Here is a 15,300-nt window from a genome sequence, read left to right as displayed (position 1 = left end):
CCAATTCCTTTCGATACAGTGACTCAGTATATTCTTTCCATCTTCTTTTATTACTTCCTGGATCATTCAACATTCTGCTGAAAGCATCCTTGATTATAGCAACTGAGGTTTGAATTTGTTCTTCAGTTCCTTAAGCTTAAGATATGCTGAGCGATTTCGGCCCTTTTGATTTTCTGACCCACACATACTAGAATGACCAAATTTACTCCTCAAAATCTTGCCCACTAAGAGTAGTTTCTTGGAGGCAAGGACAGTGAAGCTTCGTCCTTCATACTTTGGACATGTTGTTAGGAGTGTTTATTCTTTGAAAAAGTGATAGCCAGCTTGGAAATGTGGAAGGTCAGTGAAAGAGAGGAAGACACTCCCCCCAATGACATGGATTGACATAGTCACTACAGCAATAAACTCATGTGTGTATGATTATTAGGATGACACAAGATAGGGCATGTCTCAGGCCTATTGTTTATAGAATCACTATGAATTGTACTCGACAGCCCCTACAACAACAACAGCACCCTCTTTTGGAGCCATACCTGAATGGAGCTCTTGTACAGCAATAATACTGTTGTTTGCTTTTATTCACTTACGGAGGCAACTCATCCATGTACTCAGCTTAGGCTTTTGGTCCTGAGGAACTCCCAGCAAGGATAAAGATGTCAACTGAGAGAGATGTCAGTGCAATAGTGGCATGTAACGTATAGGAATCATTTGTTCAATGAGCTTATACGTATCTTCTTGATGATTTAGGGGCTAAACCCAAGTGTATCATAATATTACAGGCAGATCCACTTGAGTTTATAAATCTAACAGGACTTTTCCTGAGCACAACAGGATGCAGTTCATGAGCAATTTTAAATTGCATGGTTGGTTCATATCCTACAATTAGATTCTTAGTCTCAGCTAGACTACTACTAGCCTCCCCTAACATGCAGTTGTTACTTTGAGTTTACTATCACCTATGAACAATGGCTCTAAATCTTTTCTTATCCTGAGCCAAACTCACCATCTCCCCATTACCATAGTCATTGTGTCAATCCATTTCATCCAAGGTCTTTCTTTCCTGTGCTGACCCTCTACCCTTCCAAGTATCATGCCCTATTCGAAGTACTGGTCCCTCCAGACACCACAATCAAAGTTATTTGAGCTGGAACTTCAAAACCATTGCCTCCAAGGAATAACGTGGTTTCACTTCCTCTAGGACAGTCTGTTCTCTTGGCAGTCTGTGCTATGTTCAATACTCTTCTCCAGCACCACAACACAAAGGCATTGATTCTTCTTCAGTCACCTTATTCATTGACCAGATCTCAGATATTTTGCAAGCAATTGAGAAGACAATGACCATTGTGTGTCCGTGTGTGTGTGTGTGTGTGTGTGTGTGTGTGTGTGTGTTTGTGGTGTGATTAATTCCCTGCTTCAGATGACATGGCAATTCTCCACAAGTACCCTGTGACTCTTCTACCGGGTTTGCTGCAGCTCCCAAATAACATCTTCCTCTACGACACAATCCTCTATGAGATCTGCCTGGTTTTATGAACTTAAGTGTCAGGTTTGGTGTACTGCAACATAGACCTGCTACAGACATTTGCTTGTCTTGGTTTAGGGCTCACTTAAACTTGGGGTATTCCTTGTCAACCTATAAGCTAGTTACAGTTTTTCAGTATTCTTGTTTTCAAAACCAAACATTGTGTTACTTAGTAGTAGGAGGTAAGCTTAAGTAATACTTTTTCTACTTTGGAGGCAATGTCCTTTTGGAGTCTATATTACTGGATTACCAAACCCTTCACTAATCTCCGAATCTTTGTGTAGCTGATCTCGCACCTTTGGAGCACATGGGGTTTATTAAGGTATCCAGAAAGATTTTTCACTTCTTGTTTACAAAATCTGATTAAAAGTATGTCATTTATGTAATATTCTAATATTATGATCCACAAACTATTCAGACAGTTCAAGTGTATTTAGATATTATGAACTATAGCATTTAAGTAGTCTGGTGATAGGATATTTTTCTATAGTGGTTTGGTTTTTTGGGGGATCCTATTTAAATACTAATTTTTTAATTGATATTGTTGTTGTTAAGTGCTGTTGAGTCGTAGATGACTCTAGTGCCCCTATGAATGAAAGACCTGAGAATTTGTATAACTTTCATCTTTTTTGCAAGTTCATAGAGCTTCCGGAGGCAAGACATTTCGAAAGTGGATTCCACTCCTGCTTCCAAGATTATTTTAACCTGGAAGCTCCACCAAACACTGTCCACCATGGGTAACCATTATCACATTTGACACATCAGTGTCACAGTGTGTAGCACCACAACAACCAAAAGTTACCTCTGTATAGCAATGCACAGAACAGTGCCATAACACTTAGAAGAATGTTTGACAAAAAACAATTTAAACCAGGCATAAGGGCCACAGATTAAAATCACCCATCTTGGCTTGGTAGCATCACTTTCTGTCCACTAAGCCAATGAAGCTCTCTTTTATTGATAAGTACTTTTAAAATGCACTTAACAGATGAGGGAGAGAACTGTTTAAAAGGGATATGTGATTAGGTATTATTGTCATGACAGAAGTCCAGAATGAAGGCTGCATAGTGGAATGGACTTGGGAGGAGGGATTGTATAACAATGTAAGAATTTTACTTTTCAAAGACAGGAGCGAATTGGGGGTGAGAGGTGGGCAGGGAGAAAAGTGCAACAATGAGTAATGGTAATCCAAAGTCTCTGTAAACTTTCATTAAAATTCATTTTTAAAAATGCACTTAACAGATCTTTACCATAGTCTCAAGTTGTGTTTCTCCGTCACTATGACCTAATGGTGATAGCACACTTAATAGAGAAGCTGCAACTGCAGTTACTGTTTAGTTAAGGTTACTTTAAATATACTGCTGTTTGCCACCCAGTTCTTTGCAAGGGTCAAGCTGGTGGGTTGAACAAAGACATGCTGGTATCTTTTCTATCTCTATAAGTAACCTTAATCTCTGCTATTTATTAAGTTATGCAATATTGGTTTTAATTTATTATTTGTTTTGTAATTGTTAAAGAGTAATATCACAACTCTTAATTTACAGATCCAGAAACTAAAAAGAAGGCTATACCAATCTTAAATATACTCATTCCAATGAAAACTTTTTATATTAAAAAAGTTGTTGGTTACCATACAATAATTCATTTATTTTATGTTTCATTCATGTACATTGTTTTCTATAAGTTTTCATTTACATTGTTTCATACAATCATTCATACACGTTGTATTTTATATAATTACTACTGATCTATGCCTATTGCCACCCTGTCTTTTCAAGTCCTCATTAAATCTTTCCTGTTCTTTCATCTACTCACTAAAATTGGCTAACCCAGTGATTTCCATCCTTCTCCTTTATCTGTTCCCTTCCCCTTCCCCTTTCACTATTTATACACATCTAACTAGTTATCTGTGTTTTTTTTTAAAAAATAATTATTTTATACTGGTTTATTTACAGACTTCGGATTTCCTGATTTTCAAAAAGAATATCCATTGCAAGAACCTATACAGACACCCAGACTGGATGGCCCAAAAGAATGGAATGGATTGAGAATTTATGGTACATTCATACAATGGAATACTACATAGCATGCAGGAGCAATGATTTTGTAAATTACTACCTAACTTGGGAGGGACTGGAGAGCATTATGCTGAGTGAACTAACACAGTCCAATAAGGACAAATACTGTATAAAACCATTATTGTAGAATGAGTATGAGGATCTAAAGGGGAGGAGGGTGGAAACAGAAGGGTGAGGATGGGTGGGGGATGTTAATCATAGTGTTGCACAATTTGATGGGAGAGTGTGAGGGAAATGGGAAAGATCCAATGTTGGGCCTGTGTACTTAGAGCGCTCACTATGACATGGGTCAGTCAAGTTTTTGTTTTTGTTTTTTTTTTTAATGAAAACTGACATACTCTTAGAATGTTTAGGGTTTCAGGATGATGCTTTGTGTTGTGATGGTTCATTCATTCATTGCCATCAACGTACTGATTTGTAACTGACCCTTCAGTGGTTTTCAGAGGCAATAAATCACACAGGAGAAGATTACCTATCTTTCTGTCATGATGAATTTTAACCTTTGAGTTTTCACAGCTGATATTGACATAATTATAGACATTCCAAATTCTTGTTAATATTTTTATGTGCCATCAAGTAAACTACGACTCATAATGATCCAGTGAACAATGGATTTTAATTTGCCCTATTCTGTACCATCCTTATCCCCTCAGTTATACTTAAGCCTATTGTTCAAGACACTATGTCAGTCCATCTTGTTGAAGGTCTTTGTTTCCTTCACTGACCCTGCATCTCTCCAAACATGATGTCCTTCTCCAAGGACTAGCCCCTCCTAACAGCATGCTCAAAATATGAGAAATGAAGTATCACTATCCTAGCCTTTAAAGAGCATCCTGATTTCAATTTCTGAAAGGCACATTTGTTTGTTCTTTTGATAATCCATGGAGCATTCAGTATTCTTTTACAACACCACAAGTCAAAGGTATTCTTCTTCTTTCATCCTTTGTAATTGTTCAACTTGCAGGTGCATAGCACACAATTGAAAAGGCCATGGTTTGGATGAAGTGCACCTTAGTCTTTAAGCTGACATCATTACTTTTTAACACCTTAAAAGACCTTGACAGCAAATTTTCCCTGTGTAATACATGTTTTCATTTCTTGACTGGTGATAACAAGGGTTTTGATGGTGGATTAACATTATATGAAATCATTGACAACTTCAATCTTTTCTCCATCTTATCATGATGTTATTCATTGATCTAGTGGTGAGAAATTTTGTTTTCTTGATTTTGAGATGTAATACATATGTAAGGCCACAGTCTTTGATGCAGCAAGCATTTCAAGTCCTCTATGCTTTCAGCAAGCCAAGTTATGTCATCTGTATAATGCAGGTTGTTGAATGTTCCTACATCCATGATATCACACTCTTTTTCATAAAGTCAAGCCTGTTTAATGATATGTTGTACATACAGATTGTGTAGGCATGGAGAAGAGACACCCTAATGCACATTTTTCTTGATTTTAAAGCATTCACTGTTCCCTTGCTCTTTTCAGACAATAGCTTCTTGGTATACATAAAGGTTTCTCAAGAACACAGTGAAGAATTCTGGGATTCCTATTCTTCTCATTGTTAACTTTATTAGTTATGATCCACACAGTTAGATTCCTTTGTATAGTCAATGAAACACAAATAGGCATTCTTCTATTATTCTCTGGTCTCAATCAAGAGCCATCCAACATCAGCAATAATATCTCTAGTACCATAGCCACTTCTAAACTCAGCCTGCATTTCTGGCAATTCTCTGTTGATGTACTGTTCTAGTCATTTTTCAATAATCTTCAGCAATATTTTGCTTGCATGTGATGTTAATGATATTATTTGGTAATGTCCATATTCTGTTGGATCATCTTTTTTTGGGGGGGAATGGCGAGAAATCTGGAGGTCCTATTAAGTGGGCACGAGCCAGGGCCTACATTGTATCTGTAGGTTCCTAGTATAAACTGTACCAAGAACCATTACATTCTCCACTAGCACACAACACACTCAATGCCGATGTCCCTTGAGAATGTCCTGATTAAACAATAAATACTATCAATTTGGTTAAATATCAACTCTTTTTAAAAATTTTCTACTAGCTTAATTACAAAATTTGAGTACAAATTTGAATAAATTCTTTCAATTTCTCTCACCCCCCACCCATCAAATTGTACAACCCAATGATTAATCTCCCCCTCCCCGTACATATTCCATCCCTCTGCTTCCAGCATCTCCCATTCCTCTTGGATCCTTATACTCATTGCACAATAATGGTTTTATACAATATTTGTCCTCATGGAACTGAGTTAGTTCACTCAGCATAATGTTCTCTAGTCCCTCCCATCTTAGGTAATAATTTACAAAATCATTGCTCCTGTCTGCTGCATAGTATTCCATTGTGTGAATGTACCATAATTTCTCTTGAAGATAAATATTTAAAATGCTTTCTGCAAAAAAAATTAAAATTCTAGATTTAAAGCCATATAAACCCATTCTGGTGCACATCAATTGTTGTTATTTGTCCTAAGGAAAAGAAAAAGCAATTATATGAATGAATTGTAGATTGTTGTCCTACTAAGATGCTTTCTAGTCTGTTCTGACTCTAACAACCTTGTGTACAACAGACTGAAACACTATTGAGTCCTGTGCCATCCTCACATTATTGCTGAAAGCACAGACAACTTAAAATTCTTGCTGCATCAAAGACTGCTGTTGTTGTTAGATGCCCTCAAATGAAGTACAGCTCATAGTGACTCTATGAACAAAAGATTTAAACCCTGTTCTGACCTGTGTCGTCCTCACACTTTCTGACACACAAGAGCTCAATGCAGCAGTCACCATGTCAATCCACCTGATTGAGGGTCTTCCTCTTCTTCGCCAATTCTCCACCCTTACCAGGATCATGTCCTGCTCCAAGAAATAGCCCCTCCTAGAAATGTGCACAAAGTATGTAAGGTGAAGCCTCATCAATATTGCCTCCAAAGTGCACTCTGGCTGCACCCTCTCCAAGACATATCTGTTTGTTATCTTGGCTATCTGTGACTGTTCAGTGCTCTTCTCCAACACCACAGATCAATGTCATCAATTCTTTTCCAGTCGTCCTTATTCATTGTTGAACTCTTTGATGCATAGCAAGTAATCAGAAAGACTATGGCCTGAATCAGATGGACCTTAACTTTCAAACTGACATCACCACTACTCAATAATTTGAAGAGGTCTCTAACTGCAGATTTTCCCAGTGCAGTGTATCTCCTTATTTCCTGACTGCTGGCACCAAGGGTGTTAATTGTGGATTCAAGTAAGATGAAGCTGTTGATAATTTCAATCTCCTCTCCATCCATCATGATGTTATCTATTGGTCCTAAGTTAATAATCTTTGTTTTCTTAACATTGAGATGCAATTCATACTGAAGCCTGCATTCCTTGTTCCTCTGCAACAAGTGCTTCAAGTTCTCTTCACTTAAAGCAAGCAAAGTTGTGTCATCCGCATAACATAGGTTACTGATAAGTTTCCCTCCAATCTTGATGCCACCCTTCTCCTCAAGAAGTACTCAAGATTCTACCTTCTTGAATAATTTGCTCAGCTTACAGTTTGAACAGGGATGGAGAGATTAAGCCCATAATAGTTACTATTCTTAATCATATGACAAAAGTCAAAGTCACTTTTAACAATAAACCTTTGACATCATGAACTAATTCATCTGATTTAAAGCATGTTTTACCATCATTAATAATTGTTTTCTTATTTTGTCAGGTTTATAGATGTCAATGTTCTTGAGCTAGTTTTTAAAAGAATCTTTAAGAAATAACCCCCCAAACAATAGATCTTTAATACAAGTGTATATAAACACACTTTATGCATGTTTAACTTGTCACCAAGTCTAATATCCCTGAAAAGCCACACTACTACTTTCATAACATCCTAATATAACATTAGGTATTATGGATAAATTTAGCTCATGGGGTCCTTTGTCAAACGTGTATATATATGAATGCCTCTCCTTCTGTGTGTCTAGAAAACTCTTCACTGAATGTGCTGGTAGACACAAAAGCTGTGCTTTCCTGTCCTGTTGTTTCACTGGAAAATGTGATTGTAGTAACATGGAAAATACTGTTCAGAGACAACAGTAATTGCACCAAAGCCCATTCCAAAGAGAAAAATGAGAACATGGACAACTGTACTGATAAACGAATAACCTGGCTCTCTACACCTGACCAGAAGCCTGCCCTTCAGATTGATCCAGTGGCCATTGTTCATGATGGACTTTACAGCTGTGAAATCTCATCACCTGACGGACATTTCCAGCATGACTATGACCTCCAAGTGTTAGGTAATGAACATCATATCCTGTGGCATCTTTAAAAGTCAGCTTGGGGGCTGAATCAAATGTCTCTCTAAATTCCATATCGCTTGTGCTAAGACTGAAGCATTTGGTTTTCCTCTTACATCTCTGCAGTACCCCCCAAGGAGAGCATATCTCTAACTGCAGATGGAACTGTGCTGTGCAAAGCTGTTGGAGGGAAGCCGGCTGCACAGATCTCCTGGAGCCCAGAGCGGAATTGTTCCACTGAGCAACAAGACCAGGGTGATGGTGTAGTGTCTGTGCAGAGTCAGTGCCACTGGGAGGTGAACAATGTGACCACTGTGACCTGTTCTGTCTCCCACTTGACTGGAAACAAGAGTCTGTCCTTACAACTACATCCAGGTAAATTATCCTTGTTTGTGTAAAATTTTTTTAAGAGTAGCTTTCTGAAGAAGGAAAACAGAGTGTGCATAGACATCCATTGGGTCACCATGGAGTTGGGCTTGACTTGACAGCAATTTATTATTATTTTAATATTTTTTAGTAAATGAATGCAAGATAATTATTGCTATTTATGTCTCAATTTATATGAAAAAAATGAAATGTACTTGTAAACACTTTCAGGGATATTTTTGAAAGCTCTTTAAAATGTTCATTAGAATTTGTCAATTAGAAGGATCTTTCAGCTAATATATTACCTTTCTCTGTGTTTAAAGGTCTCAGAGTCTCAAGGTCTATGGAATTTTCCTTACTGATCATTCTCTTTGTGAAACTCCCTCTTCTTTTGATCCTTCTGGTCATTGTGGGATTCACTTACTCACAGAGGACAAGTGGTAGTAGGTACAAACTAAGTTTTTCCTTTAATGGAAAATATTGAATTAATTAAGAACAAAGCAATATTATAATGCGTTTGTGATGAGAACATTCTGGGAAGTTTGAAATGTTTTGGGCCCTTCTCTAAGGGCTTTGCTAATAGCCAGGGGGTAGGGGTGGGGGCTCTAGTGGCATTGTCCATGGTGGATTCCATTGTTGATCAAAGGCCATGCTTCTCTACAAATCCACACTGGCCATTCCAGCAACTTGGTGGGAAAAACATGGATGCTCTTTCCTGGTGTGGCTCCCAGCCTCAGAAACCCAAGGGAGGGTCAGCTACAAGTCACTTCTGACCACCTGGCAATGAAAGAAATAACCAGGAGGGCAGCGGATACACCCTGCAGTCCCAGGGCAAGAATTCATGCTTTGTTGTAATTTCTCCCTCACAGGAGATGAGTTTGGTCACTTGTCAAAAAGTCAGTCAGAGAAGTGTAATTTCGATTTCTTAAGTGTTTATTCTCAAGTTTTGTCTTTTGTAGCATTGTGTCTATTCTTCATTAATTATATAGTTTATGCTTCTTTTCCTAGATCATGAAAATTCAGAGGTGCAAGCTAACTGAAAGTTGACAAGCCATCACAAAAAAGTAGATATTTGAAATTAGACTTTGGGTCCAAAATGTAGTTCACATCACCTTTGATTCTGATTCCATTGTATTTGTGAGAACTGATGTGATAGCTGGCATTATATCGGTTTCAAACTCTCACTATACAGTATATATACATGCAGAAGCTTGGTGCCTGCCTTATTAATGTCTATGATTATTCATGGGAAAATTCAACACATTGTAATTAATTAGGAAGCTCCTCATCAGTGACCTTTTCCCCATGACTGTAAATCACAGGGGTGGAAACTGCCCATTTTCTTCTGACTTTTAGCTTGTATGGATTAGAATAGCCAAAGAGGCGTGTGCTGTGGGTGAACAGGGAAAATCTGTGAGGACTCTGCCACCACAGACCCCTACCCCCCTTTTCCATATTGGCTACTTATTTGCAAAAGTGAAACAAGCTGCTAAAAGAGTAATGTGGCTCAGTGTAAGGTAAATAACAGCGCTGCACTGTTTGCCTACACCTCACTTTCTTTGGACCATAGTTTCCTTTTAGCTTCTTGGTCTTCTCCCCTCCCTATATGAAATGCTAATCAATATTGCAATGTCAGGAGCTACTTCAATCACTGTGGCTAAGGCAACCAGCAGCTAACTTTCTACTCTGTTCTTCCTTGTTAGAAAGTAGCAGGATGCGTGTGTCACAATTGATTATTAAATAAATGTTTAGGAGTTATTTTTAGTAATCTCTGTATTCCTGTATTATCTACTACCCGCTGACATTGACACTCATAAAAACTCTCCATTGGGTTTCTGAGGCTGTAAATCACAACAAGAGCATTCTACCCATCTTTTTCCATGGAGCAGCTGGTGGTTTAGAACCATCAACCCTTTGGTTAGCAGTTCAGCATGTCACATGCTATCTAATATATGCCATTAGCACCCTTTCGTATCCCTGAAAAAATTATAAACTGACCCCAAAAGAGTAATATTCCCACCTCCTGCTCTGCAAAAGAAATACATGGCAGCCTGCTTCTACAAAGAATACAGCCTTGGAATCTCTGGAGGCAGTTCGAGTCTGTCCTCAAGAGTCACTATGAGTCAAAATCAACTTAATGGCATTGCACATGTGTGTGCATGTACGTGCGCATTTTAAGGAACTGTTAGAGGCATTGGAGATGTATCTGAATGTCCCCCACTTTTAGAGCTTCTTGTCTCTTTTTTATCTGCTCTCCAGGATACTTAGGGTGGCATGGCAACAATTTAAGGATAATGGGAAGTGGGAGTACTTAGAGAAACATTAACTATATTTTAAGGCCACCACAACCTATCTTTACTGGAATTTATCCTGGTCCAGTGTCAAGAAGCTGTGCTGCAATCCCAAAGGCACGTGGTTCGAGACCACCAGCTGCTCCACTGGAGAAGGATGGACAATCTCCTCCCATACGATTAACTGTCTCTGAAAACCCACTGGAGGGACAGTATGGATTGAAATTGACTCTATGCTACACAATAAAGTCTTGCAGGTTTTTCTAGTCACAAATTCATTAGGCTAACCTGTTGGGGAATGGAAAACAACAACAACAACAACACCAAGCCATGACACAGAATTCAATCACGCAGTGCCATCCTCAGTCTCCTTCTTGGGTCAGCATAGACTAACCCAAAGACCATCCATTCTCTAGACATGTGACGACATTATACAAACTCAGCAGAGCTGTCTCATGGATGTTAGTTGATCCCATTTATATAATCAATCATTGACATTGGAGCTTTGGGGTTATTCACTACATACATTATTGACATTACTGCTTGATAGTAGAACTCCAATTTTAGACAGTGTAGAGATGTGCTTAATTAAAAAAAGCAAAACAAACAAAACCGCAAAAGCCAAACACAAACCATTTCTCAGTTTTCCTTTGTGAAAGAACCTTCTCTAATGAAGGCAATTGGATTAGCCAAAAATGTCTGTCACAGGTTTGAGGAGGTTCTTTTTGGTCATTGTTTTTCCCTTTTTACAGTATGTGACCCATGACCACATCTTTGACCAAGATAATGTGTTTTGCAATATTCAGAGGTGGCCCACCTGCGTTGTTGCAGTAACTGGTCTAAAACACAGGAAACTGAAGCAAAGGTTGAATATTACAAGCAATAAAAATAGTTGGTCAATGAGTGTTAAAGAGCTTGTTGAATACCACCAATCAATTGTATGCCACTCACTGTTCCAACTCTGTACAGAAGTCTGCAACCTTGAGTATAAAGGATGTGTGTTTATGCTTCTGCCTCTATGTAATGCTATTTTTAATTTTTGGTTTTGTCTTGTTTGAAAAATCTTGGAATCAGAATAAAATTATTTTATGGAAGCTTTAATTTTTAATACCTTGCAGCTAAATATGATCACCCATGTAGCATTTGGCAAATAAGATGCAATCATAAAGACTGTGTGAAATTTTCTGGAAGATTCTTTAAAGAGAGTGTAGTTGTCTACCTTTGCTTTTCCTGTCTGCTACCTTTTTGCGAACTGAAGTGTTAATGTGATTCTTGGAACTTCTGCAGCCATTTGAGTCTTGGGTGAGCCTGAGGATTGAAGTTGGCTGGAATGAAAGATGGAAGGATCCTAGGCCCTGATGATCCTGGAACTGCTGTACTAATCCTAGACCACTGACCTACAGATTTCTACTGTGTGAAAGAGAAAATTAGAATTAAAAAGTTCAAGCGACTGTTTTCCTGAGTTTTGCTTTGTGTAGTTAAATTAGATAAAATATGTAGTTTGTTCATATCAAGGTATTTTTATAGTACTTTTGATAATGTTATATTTTCATGAGGTGTATTTTCTTTTGTTAGAGATAATAAAACAAACTTAACTTCATTATGTAAGAGTCATGGGCATGAAAGCCATCTCTGTGGAAGTTACAGAAGAATTCCTGGTTATGTACAGTCAAAGAATACTGTGGGGTTCTGGTGGGAAACGGTTTGGGAAGCTAAGGGTATACAAAGCCATCCAATTGTTGGTCAAAGTCTAGGTATGTGAGAATATGTCTGCATTACAGGATTAGGAAGATAAAGATGCTTCTTTGAATACTTAAAGAGGATGGACGGGAAAAAGAGAAACTGCAATCTACAGGATTTAATTATTAGCCTTTCCCCTCCCACTCCCCGCACTGCAAGTTCTGCACCACTCCCAAAATAAATTTATGTCAATTCATGCCATGTCTTTCCTGCCTTTAATCCTAATTGTGCAAGAGGAATAACATTTTCATTTGCAGAATTTTCTAGGATATAATGGATTTGGAAAGTAAGGGGAAAAAAACAAAAAAACAATAGCTATTCCCTTACCCTAACTGTCACTTATTTCTGCTCAGAAGTAAAAAGAAAAACAAAAACATTTTCTCTGAACATGAGTGTGTACATATGTGCATGCACAACAAATACATTGATTATAGTCCTACATTCAAGGAAATAGGGAAAGTTTTTCAGCAAAACAAGACTGAGGACCACTAGATGGTGCTTCAACTTAATTCTTTTTTAAAAATTAATTTTAATAAAAGTTTACACAGACTTAGAGTTTCTATTCATTCATTGTTGCACTTTTCTTCCTGCCCACCCTCTACACCCCCCCATTTGCTCTTTTCTTTGAAAAGTAAAAAAAAAAATAAATCTTTCATTGTTATACAATCCCTCCCCCCAAGTCTACTCCACTTCATTCTGGACTTCTGTCATGACAATAATACCTAATCATATATCTCTTTTAAACAGTTCTCTCCCTCATTTGTTTCAATGCAGCATATATTATTTATCCCCTCCTTCTCAGTCTTACCTCAACCCCGATGTCAGTCCCACTTTATAACAGTGGCATTATGTAGTATTTGTCCTTTTGTGACTGAGCTATTTCTCCTAGCATAATGTCCTCCAGGGTCACCCATTTTATATAATGATTCATGAGTTCCTTGTCTTTCAATGCAGCATAGTATTCCATTGTGTGAAAATACCAGAGCTTCTCTATCTACTTGTTTGTTGATGGGCATTTAGGTTGTTTCCAGATCTTTGCTATTGTGAACAAACCTCAATAAACATGGGTATGCATATATCTGCTTGGGTGGTGGTTATGGTTTCTTTGGGGTGTATTCCCAGTAGTGGAATTGCTGGGTCAAATGGTATTTCTATTTGCAACTTTTTTGAGAAGGCGCCATACTGCCTTCCACAGGGGTTGCACCATTTTACACTCCCATCAGCAGTGAATAAGGGTTCCAGTTTCTCTGCAACCTCGCTTGTATTTGATATTTGCTGTTCTGTTAAATTTTGCTATTCTTACTGGGGTGAGATGATGTTTCGTAGTTGTTTTGTCCACTTAACTTTTTTGCAACAAGTTAAAATCTATTAATGTCCTACTTTATTTTAAATTTTTTCAAACATCTGCCTTCAAATTACTAATCCTTTAGGTCTATTTGGGTAATAAGTTTTGAATAATCATAGAAGGAAGTCAATATGGTTTATATTAAAAATAAGGAGGAAAAAAAGGCATGTTTTCAGTTCCCTAACATGAAATATGCCACCCCTTTCAAAAAATGGAGCTGGATATAGTTACACTTCAGGGGAGTAAGAAATGTCTTAATTAAAGGTATTTCTTAAACTGGAGAATTGAGATGAGTCAAATCTTTGCTTTTTAGTGTTAATGAGAACAGATAGTTAGAGGTACAAATAAAATTAGCTGGCCTTCTCCACTCCCTGGGCTTTATTTACCCCAGGTCTTCTTGACTATTTTAAAGTCTTACTTGGTATGGTAGAGCTGGAAAGAAACCACAACTAAACTGGATCAACTTCCTCATTTGCAAAAGAAGAAACTGAGATTCTCAGAGTTATGTGACCGTCAAGTGTTACTAAGATAGCAGCTGGTGAGAAAACCTGCGTTACTACTGATGATTCTCACAAAGTGGTCTCTAGAGTTTCTTCTTCATCAGTGTTTTGTTGATTTTTTAGTTTGGTGTTTTTTTTAAACTTCATTTATTCAAGAAGTAATTATAAAAGTCTAATAAAGAATCATAAGACAAAAGTTAAATTGTTATTGTTGCTGTTGTGTTGTTATGTGCTGTCAAGTTGTTTGCAACTCATAGTGACCCTATGTACTAGAGCCCTATCCTCTGCTCTATCCTGTGCCAACCTCACCATCTCTGACACACGTACTCCCACCACCCCAAACACAGAATCTATCCATCTCATCGAGGGTCTTCCTCTACTGAGCTGTCCCTCCACTCTTCCAAACATGACGTCCCTCTCCAAGGACTGGTTTTTTTCTTGCAACATGCCCAAAGTGTCAGACGAAGCTTCAGAATCCTTGACTCCAAGGAGCAGCTCAACTTCTCCCTCTCCAAGACAAACTTGTTTGTTCTCCTAGCAGTCCATGGTATATTCAATACTCTTCTCCACCACCACAGTTCAAAGGCATCAATTCTCTTTTTCTCATCCCTAGTCACTGTGCAGCTCTCCAATGCATAGAACACAATTGCAAAGACTGTAGCCTGGATTAGGAGTACCTTAGTCTCCAGCCTGATGTCACTGCTCTTCAGTACTCTTGAGAAGTTCCTGACAGCTGACTTTCCCAATGCAATTCATCTCTTGGTTTTCTGGTTGCTGGAACCAAGAGTGTTGACTATGGAGCCAATCAAACTAAAACTATTAAGTATCTCGATCTCTTCACCATTCATACTGATGCAGCGATGAAAATCTTCATTTTCTTGATGTTGAGCTTCAATCTGTATTGAAGGCTGTAATCCTTGTCCCTCTGCAACAAGCACTTCAGGTCCTCCTCAGTTTCAGCAAGCCAGTTTTGTCATCTACATAATGCAGGTTGTCGATGACTCTTCCACCAATCCTGATGCCACATTCCGCAAGAGCCCGTGGTGATGAAGAAAGATGCTCAAGTTGCTCTGAAAAAAATGGGGGGGAAAAAGGTACCAGGAGTTGACAGCATACCAATTTTCATATTTCAAGAAACAGACGCTGCCCT

General features: G+C 38.2%; 1 protein-coding gene across 1 annotated transcript in view; it reads left to right on the top strand.

Moving 5' to 3' along the window:
* LOC102869911 (cell surface glycoprotein CD200 receptor 1-like) overlaps positions 1–9,314 on the top strand; it is a 25,103-nt gene extending 15,789 nt beyond the window's left edge. Inside the window, exons 3-5 of the mRNA XM_006895362.1 lie at positions 7,594–7,908; positions 8,035–8,283; positions 9,283–9,314. Of these exons, the coding sequence (XP_006895424.1) occupies positions 7,594–7,908; positions 8,035–8,283; positions 9,283–9,314 (596 nt within the window). The remainder of the gene's footprint in view (positions 1–7,593; positions 7,909–8,034; positions 8,284–9,282) is intronic.
* The last annotated feature ends 5,986 nt before the right edge of the window (positions 9,315–15,300 follow it).

This window comes from Elephantulus edwardii, unplaced genomic scaffold (assembly GCF_000299155.1).
Source record: "Elephantulus edwardii isolate Elephantulus edwardi_28Jun2011 unplaced genomic scaffold, EleEdw1.0 scaffold00165, whole genome shotgun sequence".
Lineage (NCBI taxonomy): Eukaryota > Metazoa > Chordata > Mammalia > Macroscelidea > Macroscelididae > Elephantulus > Elephantulus edwardii.
This window is presented reverse-complemented; position numbering and strand designations above follow the sequence as displayed.